A 12980-nucleotide genomic window follows, 5' to 3' on the forward strand; every position below is an offset into this window, starting at 1 on the left:
TCAAATTTTTTCGATTTGCATATACAGGGTGATCCAAAGAAATTAATGAATGCGTAAATTTATTTTATTGATTTAATCAGGAACTACAAAACCGAATGCTTTGAAATCTTGCAGATGTTTTAAGGTTATAAAGAGCATAATAAATTTTTAGTCAAAATATATTTGGTTATCTTCTACAAAAAACTGATGACGTCGGCTCAAAAGTTTGCCGAATAAATCGTATCTAAAATGTACAAAATATGATGAGTCTGTACTTGTGATTTATCATTCCATTCATATTTTTGGATTTGCATATGCAGGGTGACTCAAAAAAATTAATGAAGGCGTGAATTTATTTTATCGATTTAATCAGGAATTACTAAACCGAATGCTTTGAAATCTTGGGAATATTTTAAAGTTATTATAAGCATGGTAAACTTTTGTTCAAAATGTATTTGTTCATCCCTCCTAAAAAAATTGATGACGTCACCCTTAAACTTTGCTGAATAAATCCTATCTAAAATGCAAAAAATATGATGAGTTTGTACTTGTGATTTATCATTCCATTCATATTTTTTAGATTTTCTTAAGAGGTGGTTCAAAAAAATTAATGAAGCCAATTTATTTTATTGATTAAATTAAAGGCAACACTCATTATTAGTGTTACACCCCAACCAACCCAATTTGGTAGACACAAAATTTGTTAAAGGAAAAACTCGGTTGAAACATAAGGGTAGCACGCTTATTTACATCGACTTTAACATTACAGACGTGCATTTGTTTTATGCGTTCACTTGGTTCCGCGAATGTGAAATAGACATGTTTATAATCAACCAATTGTGAATTTCACCGTCAAGAATTAAAATAAAACCCAATGTTTTATATAATAAGCGGAAGTCGAAGCAATAAAACCGATGGTCGTTTTGTTTACAGTTTCTCTGTTTGACTCTCACGTATGCTGTTACGCTTGTCATCTTAAATTAAGAATGTTTATACATAAACGATTTTCAGTTGCCGTATACATGAGTAAATTGTTTCGTTATTTTATTGATTATAAGAAATCAATGTTCAAAACGACCCAATTCATTTTCCCGAAAATTTGGGAATACAATAATTTTATTCTTAGTATTACACTACATCTATCCCAACTGATATACGTGTCCTTGCAAAAATGTTGATGACGTCATCACAATTTTTTTTTAAATTCCCACTACAAAAATGTAATGAGAAAAAAAAACACAATAGGCATGCAGTCGTCAAGTTTCCGACAGCGAGGGAAGTACTGTCTAAACTCTTTAGACCAATTTTTTTTTATTATATGTCACTGTTAGGATTTTGAAAATATTATAACTAAATTTATAATTGTTTTCATAAAAGATGGAGGGGTTTTGCAGCTGGGAAAATATGCTCATCAAGTTTATTTCACAGCTTTTGTTCTCTCTCTTAAGAAGAACCAACTTTCAGCCATTTGTTTGTTATATGTGTAAACTTAAAGATTCTATTTCAGTTCAAATCTCTTTTTACCAAAATTGAATAAAAGATGTTCCTTTTCAGCGCTGACTTTGACTTCCTACACTCTTCCCGCTCCTCATTGCGCCAATTTGTATCCGAACGCATTCCGCCATTCAAAACACAACGTATGGTCCCCATTTTGTTGACGATCACAGTTCATGGCCACTTTTCGAATTTTTCGCGGGTTTTCTAATTTTGTGCGCATGTCTCCAATTTTGGCGGAATGTTTGGGTTATTACACGAACTTTCATTTTTTGTTTACAAAAATTAAGATGGACACTTCTCAATTTATTTGCTAAATGCAGATCCTCGTTTTCCTGAACAACATGTATGGACTGTCATGAAATTAATAAACCCTCTTTAACTTGGATGGTTTTTCTTTCACCAAACACATTCCGTATTAATTTTAGCATGTGGCAAGGATCATAGAAAATGTGTACCTTATTACTCCCCTTGGTAACACAATTAGTATATTAAAGAACGAGTTTCATAAGGCAAATATTGAGGCACGAATCCAAGTTTATAGAACGAGCGGCGAAGCCGCGAGTTATATAAAGGATGAGTGCCTCAATGGCCTTATGAACGAGTTATTTATACTATTTTTTCTACCGCACACGTTTTTTCCCAAAATTTAATTGAAATTTGCATTTTTTTTAATCTGGGGACTTTTGTCGGGGTTGGTGATGGGTTGGTCTGACACTAACCACGAAATATTTGAGGTTCGAATTTTCACAACAACAATTGTAATTCGAATCAATTCGAGTTTTTGTAATTTAAAATTGGTTAAAATGTCTTGCGAAGAAGTTACGCGTCCGGAAACGTGGTAAATTTTAAGTTTAGATTTGCCACTGACATTCACCTGACATTTCTCGTCATTGCTACCAATCTTACCGGTCTAAATTACACCAGATCTATTAAAGAAGGCCTTTCCGCTATTAACGAACTGCTGTGACGTCATTTGCGTGCGTTAATAGCTCTATTAGAAAACCAAAAAACGTGGGCGGTAGAAAAATATTTTTAAGATTGGGAAAGGCGGTGGTGTAGCCAAATAAATGACACATATCTAAACTTGATGGTGCCCCATCAAATGTTACGAAGACAGTCTTCATACCTGTGTCTTTTACTCATACATGAATGAATAGTTTGTCCCACAAGTGTATGTTTTTGAGAACCATTCAAAAAACAGCTCAAAAAATTGCCAATTGGGATTTTCCAAGTACCATTTATCACTTTCCAAATTAAATGAAATAATTTCAACGATTATTCCTTGTCTTTTTTTATATTTATATGTTGGACGCATAAAACTAGCATGTAAAATATAAAAAAACATTAGCATGTCAGGTGTGAATGTGAATGCCACAGTGGTACATATATTACTCCCATTAAGTACAAGCACTGCTTTCGCTTCTTCGTTTTCATGAGACTTAAAGTCAAAGCCACAGTTCATAAAACCAATATATAATGCTAACCGCTCTGGATTAGCAGGAAACCCAGAACTAAAACATAAACATATTATACGTTATTTATTGTAAATTTATAAATGTGATACACAGCAATGCCACAGTAGAGCAATGCCGCTAGCACGAACGCCACTGATGGAAAAGTATGACAAAAGTGGCTGCCAAAATAAATTTGTCTTCAAACAACAAACAACGGGGTTCAAACGTGGTTCAAACTCAACGCATGGGCAGTCCAGGCCTCTCTCTTTCCTTGTCTAAGGCAGCAGCAAAGCAAAATGTAATTCTTTTTGAACAAATGCAAATTCGAGCTAGCGGGACCATTGAATTGTCGCCTTTTGCAAGAAACGTCAAGCCTATGTAAAATTTCAAAACTGTACATTTGTTGAGTAACTTACATGTTTTTCTTGTTAACCGAACCGTCTTTTACCTTCTAAATTCGCGGTAAAAATAGAATGCTATTTGAGATGCAGCCGCCCTTCACCACCTTCATGGTAAGTCCTCCACATAACCTTAAACCCAAAAACGCCGATGACCGTCGCATTTATTTAGAGTGTCGAAAGCACCCGGGCGTACATCGACAACCTGTACTCCTCGGACCCCGAGAAATGCCTAACCTCTATAGTATGCATCAAAAACTCCGTTATTGGCTCGAACCGCCAGAAAGAAAGCGTAATAGCGCAGGGCATTGTGCCGCGCCTTTTGCAGCTCCTCCAAGACAGGAACACAAAATCCATGCTGCGAATAGAGGCGGCGATCACTGTCGGCTCCCTGGCCAAAGGAACAAATGAGCATGTGGAGATCCTAATCAACTCCGGAACTATCCAATTACTACTAAACACGCTTGAGGAAAACGAGCCCCAATTAATTGACGCATGCTTGAGCTGCTTACGCACGCTGTCCCAGTCAGATTCACCTCAGAATAAAATCGACGTGAAGAGGCTGCACAAACTGCTCACCTTCGCCGGACCTGGGGAGAGCTTGCGAAGGCAGGCCTGTGTGGCCAGTATTATGGGCTCGGCGTGCAAGACACCGGTAGAGCAAAACGAGCTGTGCGCCATGGGGGCACCAAACCTACTCGCCGCGCTTCTGTCAGTGCAAAACAGCTCGGTCAGAATACCAGTTCTCGCGTGCTTAGCTTCCATGTGTTGGAACAACCAGAACGTGGCAAATATGGTGGCCAACACAACATACAAGGACGTGAAGGTTTCTAGTATTTTAGCTACGTTGATCGGAAGAGATAGACCTATTGAGATGCAGCTAGAGGCTGCCAGGTGTCTCACTAATTTGCACCGGGCTGGAGCCATCTCGTCTAACGACCCCATTATCACGTATAGGACTTTGCCCTGTTTGGTCCGGCTGTGTCAGGTACGTACAAGTCAAGGGGGAAACCGTGAATACTTCACAAAGCAAGTTGCATTAATTAAATTGTGTGTGCAAGTCTTTCTGTTAATAATGTTGAGTATTGTGTTCTGCCTGTGTATGAACCTCCTTTGGGTGATTTTCAAATATTTCTTTACAGCAATTCCTCAGGTATCGATGCGATATCTAATAAACTTCCAAACATTATTGGTGAAGAAATTGTAAACTTACTGGGGCGGCACAATAACACATTGGTAAGCGGAGAAAGATAAGCGGCCTCCTGGTCCAGTGGTCAGGATACCTGCCCTGTAAGCAGGGGGCGTGTGGTTCGATTCACACCGAGGCAGCAACATTTTTCTTCGCTTACCTTCAGTTACAAGTGCGAGAATTATAGATCGATTTCTGTGTAAAATACCGTATCAAAAATATTGAAGAAAACTGCAATAAACGAATTTACGGTTTTATCGAAAGTGCCACTGTTCTGAAATCTTACAACATTTAAAAATTATCGTAAGCATGGCAAATTTTTAATCAAAATATATCTGCTTTTCCTCAAAAAAAAAAATAAATGAATTAATGGGACAGTTTATTTTATTTATTAAATTGGGGACGGCTGTCACCATTTTCCCGAAAATTTGCGTATACAAAATTGTTATTGTTAGTATTACACTATTATTATCCAAATTGATATACTTGTCACACTTACTTGAACATGCTCCTCTACAAATTACAAACATAGCTGTATTTCAACTTATAGAGGTTATCATAAAACAAATAAAATTCGCAAAATTAAATCGTATAATTTTTCGAAAAACTGGGTTTGTTGTACTATGCTGTACTTTAGAGACGACGGAAGTTCTCTCAAAATAACCTTAGATCAGTTTGTTGTGTCCCAAGTGAAGAGTATATGCGTATATTGCCATTCAAGTTTGAATTCTATATTAAATATTATGTATTAGTATTAGAGATGTACCGACTGTAGGTCTGGCCGACTAACCGACTAGCCGATTGTTCGGCCAGTAAAAACCGACTAGTCGGCCGACTGTTCGGCTTTGCTAAAACCGGTTTATAAATGCGACAGGCAGTGTGTTTTTTTTTTTTTCTATTTCTCTGACTACCTTGAAAATTTGTTTTATTTTAATAAAAGGAATAACTAAAGTTCCTTTGTTTTCCAAAAAATGTGTTAAATTTGTTTGGATAATTTTAACATTTAATTTTTTTTAGTAACTCAGTACAAAAATAAAAAATAACACAATTTAGGGCCAGTTTATATAATATTTTAACTGAGATTAAGTTGATCGCACATTTAACAAGGCCATTAGCGACGTCTGATTGGCGTAGAGTCGGTCACATGGTACTTCAAAGCGGGGTTAAAAATTAAATCGCAATTAAATATTTAATTGAGGTTCTGTAAACCAGGTTTAATTGTTTTATATACTATTTTAATTTTAATAAAAAAAGCCGACCGATCGGCTGTTTAGCCGACCAGTCGCCGACTGCAGCCGACGATGAAAAATGGCCGAATAGTCGGCTTATCCGACCGGTCGGCCACTAGTCGGTACATCCCTAATTAGTATACAAATTGTATCAAGTTTTTATTACACGTTTAAGAGGGATCTCCTTGATATTTGTCAGTATTTTTGGAAGACCTTTTTTTTAGACTGAACACTCGGAAGGAAACAGAGCTTCAGCTGCCAACACTCTGGCTTATTTGACCGAAGTAGACAGCGATTTGCAGCAGGTTGCTGCAATTAGTAATCAATTAGTGAGCGCTTTAGTGAATTTACTGAGCTGCCGTAGCGTTGCTGCAAGGCAGGCAGCCTTCAGGTACATTTTGTTCATTGTTCATACATTTAGGATAATTTTTTCGGTTTTAGAGCTTTTGCTTCCTTAGCTGCAAACGACGAAGACATAAGAAAACGCATTATCGACACCAAATGCTTAATGGACAGTGTTTTAGAAGGTTTAGATGACGAAAACGAGGACATTAGGTTGGCGGCAGTGCGGTGTCTTCACTCTTTGAGTAGGTCAGTTCAGCAGCTGCGTACTACGTTTCAGGATCATTCGGTGTGGCGCCCTCTGATGGCCCTACTGACAGGTATGTGTTTGCAGATTGTTTTTCTGACGTTTCGGTATGGTTTTAACGCCTACATTGCATTGCAGTACAGAAAACGGGGCTTCGGATTCTTTTTGAGTTGCTAGTTGCATGTGTGACAATGTGTAGCTTGGATTTAAGGGCTTTAATGTTGTTTGTATTCCGAGAAATTAAATGCCAAATCGCATACTATTTAGACTAAACGAATTTTATTTTATTCCTACTATGAGTGAACAGAAAAAGTGATCCATGGAGGCGTTAGGCATTTGTCCAGTTGAAGTGTAATTTATTGCTATGTGAGGTTAAAACTGTGATTGTAACCTAGTTCTTAGTTTATTTAGGATAAGACTGCAACTGAACAGCAGAACACCTAACTGGATTATTTTTTATTTTTCATGTACGCTTATTAGTAACGTAAAGACTCTGCATGTAACCATTTTACGATTTTTGACTTGTGTACAAGTCATTGCGAAATATATATTTTTTTAATAAAGAATAGATTTTACAAAAATGGTTTCATCCCCATTTCGAAATTTTTATGTGTATTAAGGAACAACATAAATTTGTTAAAAAAAAAATGTGTTTTTATTAGTTTAGTTTTAGTTCTCCAATTATTTACGATAATTCAAATGCGGCGCTGCATGAGTAATGTACATAATTTTTTGTACATTATACTCACAACAGATATTTTTGAGAAATAATACTTTTAGTAATATTACCAGTCCAAAGTTCGTATTTAGGTTGGTATTAACTTTGTCGCTAATAAGTGCCAAATGTACATTCGTAAAACAAATTTGAAATACCAGTTTTCGACGCAAAAGTTTAGGTGTAGGTAGGTACCCCAGCATTTGCACGTGCGACGAAAGAGAACTTCAAATTAGTTGCCAAATAAATTTAATTTGGAAATCGGTACGGATGCTAACCTTCAGTGATAACCCAAAATTATTCGTGTGGTAAATATACCAAAAATACATCTTTTACCATTTAATGTGAAATCACCGAGTTGAAATATTTGTTTTCTGTTAGTAATTAAAGTGGACACGTTCGTGTATTTTTTAATTGCATTTTGTAGGTATTTGTATTGAAACACGACGTGTTGATTGTGCTTAAAATTTAGTAATTTGTAACATCTTTCGCTTGACTTATAACATCTTTTTACTTCCCGAGCGTAAGCAAAGGAAGTATTGTAATCGAGTCCGTCGGCCGACTCTCTACTTTTACGTTTTCTCGATCTTTCATGATTCATTTTATTGGTATTAAAAATGGCGGCAACGACAATGTGTATAAGTCAAATCCAGAACGACCTAGTTTGTAAAGTTGGCACGTTTTTAACTGTCACATCAAGTCGATATAACCTAACTTTTGCTGAACACTGAACCACATGTGAAGTAAGAAGATAAATATTATTACTATTATAGTTCCTTTGCCCATCCCCACCAAAATTGTGTTGACGTCATCTCAAAAATTTGTCAAATACATCCTATTTAAAATGCATATAATGATATGCGTCTATGCGGTGATTTATTAATTCACCCGTATTTTATGTGGTAAGTACATACTTAAAATTAAATTGTGTAACATACGAAAACACTGAGTTTTTTGTTGAAATATTTAAAAATAACTTTAATTAAAAAACATGAAGACGGAACCCCAAGTCAAGTGGATCTAGTTAATTTTTTGAATAATAGTAATAATAACATGCTTTTACTTCCCGAGCGTAAGCAAAGGAAGTATTGTAATCGAGTCCGTCGGCCGACTCTCTACTTTTACGTTTTCTCGATCTTTCATGACCCCTAGAAGACGAAGAAATAGGTCTCCCATTTCCGTCTGTCTGCCGTCCTGGATTTTTATTAGACAGATAATCTCCGAAAGTACTGGACCGATTAAAAAACGCTAACCAAAATTTGTCTAATCATCCCCACCACTCATGTGATGACGTTACTTCAAAATTGTACATAGTAAATGGGTTTTAAATTGTATAAAATAATATAGTCCTAAACATGTAGTTTACGACTCCGAATTGAGTTTTTACCCGAAACGTCCAGATTTTTGGAAAAAAAATCAAAATTATAATACAACATTTTGCAATTTAATTTTGAATCTGCTAATCCGAATGTTTTGAAATGTTGCAGATGTTTTAAGGCTATAAAGAGCATCATAAATCTTTACTCAAAATATATTTGGTGATGCCCTCCAAAAACTTGATGATGTCAGCTCAAAAGTTTGCTAAATAAATCCTATGATAAGTCTGTACTTGTAATTCATCACTCCATTCATATTTTTTGGATTTGCATATACAGGGTGACTCAAAAAAATTAATGAATGCGTAAATTTATTTTATTGATTTACTCAGGAACTACAAAACCGAATGTTTTGAAATCTTGAAAGTGTTTTAAAGTTATCATAAGCATGGTAAGTTTTTGATCAAAATGTATTTGCTCATCCCCCCTAAAAAATGTATGACGTCACCACAAAATTTTGCTAAATAAATCTTATCTAAAATGTACAAAATATGATGAGTCTTTTCTTGTGATTTATCATTCCATTCATAGTTTTTGGATTTGCATATACAGGTGACCCAAAAAAATTAATGAATGGGTAAATGTATTTTATTGATTTAATCAGGAACTCCAGAACCGAATGTTTTGAAATCTTGCAAATGTTTTAAGGTTATAAAGAGCATAATAAATTTTTAGTCAAAATATATTTGGTTATCTTCTACAAAAAACTGATGACATCAGCTCAAAAGTTTGCCGAATAAATCCTATCTAGAATATACAAAATATGATGAGTCTGTACTTGTAATTTATCATTCCATTCATATTTTTTGAATTTGCATATACCGGGTGACTCAAAAAAAAAAATGAAATCTACTGCGAAAAAAAAAACATAATAGACATGCAGTCGTCACGTTTCCGACAGCGAGGGAAGTACTGTCTAAACTCTTTAGACCAATTTTTTATTTATTACTTTAAAAAAAAAAGACTAATTCGCTTTGAAACCGTAATTTTACTATACTTGGCATTGAGGTCGTAAGTGCACATGAAATTTTATGACATTAAAGATTAAATTTCGCAGATTTTGTTTTTGGCGTTTCGGTGAAGGGGGCAATACGTTTAATTATTGAGAGCAAAATATGTATTTACATATTTAACAAAATCCTAACCACAAGTTACCAAACCATGTAAATCTTGCTGTACTAGTCGTAGCTGTTGACTTATTCATATTCGATTTTTTGTAACTCACCTTTTTTTTTGTATTCTAAACACGAAACAACTCTTCCAGGTTGCCCCTCCACCGAATTGCTCACGGCCGCATCTTCAGCTCTGTGCAACCTCCTCCTTGAATTCTCCCCCGCCAAAGAACCCATGCTCCAGCAGGGCGTGGTGCAGCTTCTGGCCACTCTCACGATCCGCCCGGAGCCGTCCCTCCGCCTCAACGGCGTCTGGGCCCTCATGAACCTTGCCTTCCAAGCCGAACAACGAGTCAAATCCCAAATCCTCACAGCCCTAGGAACCGATCAGATTTTTCGGTTGTTGGCGGACTCGGACACGCGCGTCCTCATGAAAACTCTAGGCCTACTCAGAAACTTGGTGTCTCCGAGGACGCACACGGACACTATGATGTCTTTGCATGGCCCCCAGGTTATGCAAGGTGTGGTACTCGTACTGGAGGGCCCGCATTCTCCCGAAGTCAAGGAGCAGGCGCTGTGCATTCTAGGCAACATCGCCGATGGAGAGAAGGCCAGGGAGCACATCATGTCGAACGAGGACGTACTTAAGAAGCTGATTGATTACATGACCCACCCGGCGCCGTGCCTGCAGGAGGCTTCAGTGTTCTGCATCAATAATTTATCAAGGCTGGGGGAACCCGGGTCGCTGGAACGGCAGACTAGGTTGAAGGAAATGGGAGTGGTGAATATTCTGCAACAGCTGTTGAGCACTTCGGACACGGTGCTGTACAATCGGTAAGAGAGAGAGGTAATGTGCGTGGAGGTAAGGTAACGAGGTTTTTGTTGCAGAGTTAAAACTGCTCTCACGCAATTTACAGATGTATGAAGTATGTTTTCTGTTTTAAGGATTCATGACCCCCCTGTCTGATATTAATGTGATGTGTAGACTGAAAGTGTATATTTTGTTTTGCATTGTTTTAATTTTAGGCAACAAATTGACGCCCGAACATAGTACCTATCCTGTGTTATACTTATTTAAAAGCACATTAAAAGTTAATCAATGTTACTGAGTTTTTAATCTACTTTCTCCAATTATATTCACTGATCACAACAATTTTATTGGTCTCTATGTAAAGGAAAATCCGCACTGACTGTCCATTCTATTATACCAAGAAAATAGTTATTTGCATCACAAGGCCAAAAACTAATGTTTTGCGAATACGAGCGATTTCGCCAAGCCGAGCGTTAGTGAGCATTCGCAAGAGTACCTAGTTTCTGGCAGAGTAATGCATACAATTGTTTGGGCCGCGTAAATGTATGACTTTAAAAAATTAAATAATTTCATATTTCTTGACATAACAGAGTTGACAGTTGCTTGCATTAGAAACGTAGCTTTAAATAATCGAGAGTGACAATCAGGATGGACTTTCCTTTGTACAGAAAGTTATGAAAGTGTCAGTGTGATTTTCCACGGTTTAGGCCAGAAACAGCTTGTTTACGAACGATTTAGGCTACTCGGAAACGAAATTTAGACAATGGTGGCCCAAAAATGAAATCATTTAATTAATTAACTTAATTTCCGGGTTTATAATGCAAGTAACTAGTTACTATTGCCTATGACTTCTTTCGTTTTCACAAGTTGGATGTCCAAAAAATTAATGTATGACCCAATTTATGTCTTTTAGTGTTGTCAGAAATTGTCCAGTTCCACAGTAACCTTATGATTAATAATCATCAATGTAATAAGTCTGCACTACAGTCTTATGCTTTCTGATATCTAAGTATAACTTAAGAACGAAACCCCTTTTTTCTTACTTTACCAACATCAAACTTCAGTTGTTACTTTTAAGGAAATCGTGGGAAAATTACGTTTCTATTATTTTAAGTCATAAGTATATTGATTTACGTTTAAAATAATGCAGTTTGGGTATGACTAGTGCAAAAGAATCACAAAGGAATGTTATATACATTACAATACTCGTAGATTGTGTATAGATAATACTTAAAGATAATCCAGTATAAAATAGCATTACGCCCTATCTCCTGAATTATTCAGTTCCTGATCATTATTTGCCAAAGGATCCAACTCTGCAAACAGACTGAGCCAGGACATCTGCGTTCCATTCTTCTCTGGCGCCTTTGCGCCCCCCTTCTTTGGTTTATCATTCGATTCTTTGGTATTCTCTTCAATTTTTTCAACCTCAATTTGACTAAAATCAAAATTTCCTTCCTGTATGAGCTTTGAGGGCATAAAATCGCCCCCTAAAAAGTCAGCACTGCTCGGCCAACACAGATCCAACAAGGTCGAACTGGGCGCCGAATCTCCAACGGGCGTCGCCTCGGCGGGAGCAGACATGGAAAAATCCTCCCCCAACAAATTGGAAACTTGCATCTCCTGACATCCCTCCTTGGTCACACTCTCCGCCTTCTCCTTTTTCTCCGCCTCCTTATCCGTGTACTCGGCGTTGAAAAATGTGTTCTTGTCCTTCTCATGCTGCGGAGTGGCCAACTCTGCGATCGCGCTGAAGTCGTATGGCTGCACGTCGCTCACTTTGCTCGCCGCCAAAGTCAGGGTCTCCGCAGCTTTCGCCGCGAACGTGGACACCGCCCCCTGGTACGGTACCAGGGCGTGCGAGAACATGTTGCACCTCGCCGCCGCCAGCAGGTCGACCTTTTGCAAACACGCGAGCGTAAGCCGGTCGAACTTCATCTTGGTGCTCTTCACGTAGGACTGCGCCTTGCGAAAACGATCGAGGCCGTGACCCGTATCGGGATCCAGTTGCGATGACACCGACTTCATCCAGCTGAGTGCCGCGCGATACTCAGTCCGGGCCTTCTCCATCTCCAGTACCGTGACGCGGGTATCAGAGACGGCACGGCCCCGAAAGGTCTCCACCTCATGATGCAGACGCACGAGAGGCGGGCGCACGGTGAGCCGCTGGTGGCCGGTGTACGCCAGAGCTTTCCCAGCTGTTGACATGATCTGGCCGGCACTCGCGTTTTTTTCGTTTTTGCCGTACTCCTTGAGGTAGCGGCCGAGGGCGTTCTCCTCCTGGGCTAAGTAGCATAGGCGCTCTTGGTAAAGGTCTATGACTCGTTGTAGCTGGACGCAGCTCTCGTTAATGGACTTGAAAAGCTCGAGTTTTGCGTCGAGCTCGGCGTCGGAGGAAACGATACATTCGTCTTCTTTGCCGCCTAATTTTCGTAAAACGCTCTTTTTTGTCACCCAGTACTGATGTTGCATCGTTGGCGAGATTAACAGACGATAATTTTTTTCAAAAACATTTAATGCGTATCGTATCTATCGTACGAAAAATCAAAATGACTTTAATCGGTTTTGACACCTGTCACTTAAAAAACGGTGCTGCCAACAGGGGAGACGCTAAGGTACGGTTCGAGGGGT

General features: G+C 38.1%; 2 protein-coding genes across 2 annotated transcripts; one reads left to right on the plus strand and one right to left on the minus strand.

Annotated features, from left to right (window-relative positions):
• The first annotated feature begins 3249 nt into the window (after positions 1 to 3249).
• LOC135143005 (armadillo repeat-containing protein 8-like) lies at positions 3250 to 10643 on the plus strand. Its single transcript, XM_064074829.1, has 6 exons — positions 3250 to 3442; positions 3501 to 4316; positions 5971 to 6137; positions 6188 to 6408; positions 9691 to 10372; positions 10427 to 10643. The coding sequence occupies exons 1-6, from the start codon at positions 3404 to 3406 to the stop codon at positions 10461 to 10463; spliced, it is 1962 nt and encodes a 653-aa protein (XP_063930899.1). The 5' UTR covers positions 3250 to 3403; the 3' UTR covers positions 10464 to 10643.
• An 804-nt stretch (positions 10644 to 11447) lies between these two features.
• LOC135143050 (islet cell autoantigen 1) lies at positions 11448 to 12932 on the minus strand. The gene has a single exon (XM_064074891.1). The coding sequence runs from the start codon at positions 12819 to 12821 to the stop codon at positions 11607 to 11609; it is 1215 nt and encodes a 404-aa protein (XP_063930961.1). The 5' UTR covers positions 12822 to 12932; the 3' UTR covers positions 11448 to 11606.
• Between the last annotated feature and the right edge of the window lie 48 nt (positions 12933 to 12980).

The sequence above is a fragment of the Zophobas morio genome, unplaced genomic scaffold (assembly GCF_036711695.1).
Source record: "Zophobas morio isolate AGI-343-1 ecotype UQ-CSIRO unplaced genomic scaffold, CSIRO_AGI_Zmor_V1 ptg000057l, whole genome shotgun sequence".
NCBI classification, from domain to species: Eukaryota; Metazoa; Arthropoda; class Insecta; order Coleoptera; family Tenebrionidae; genus Zophobas; species Zophobas morio.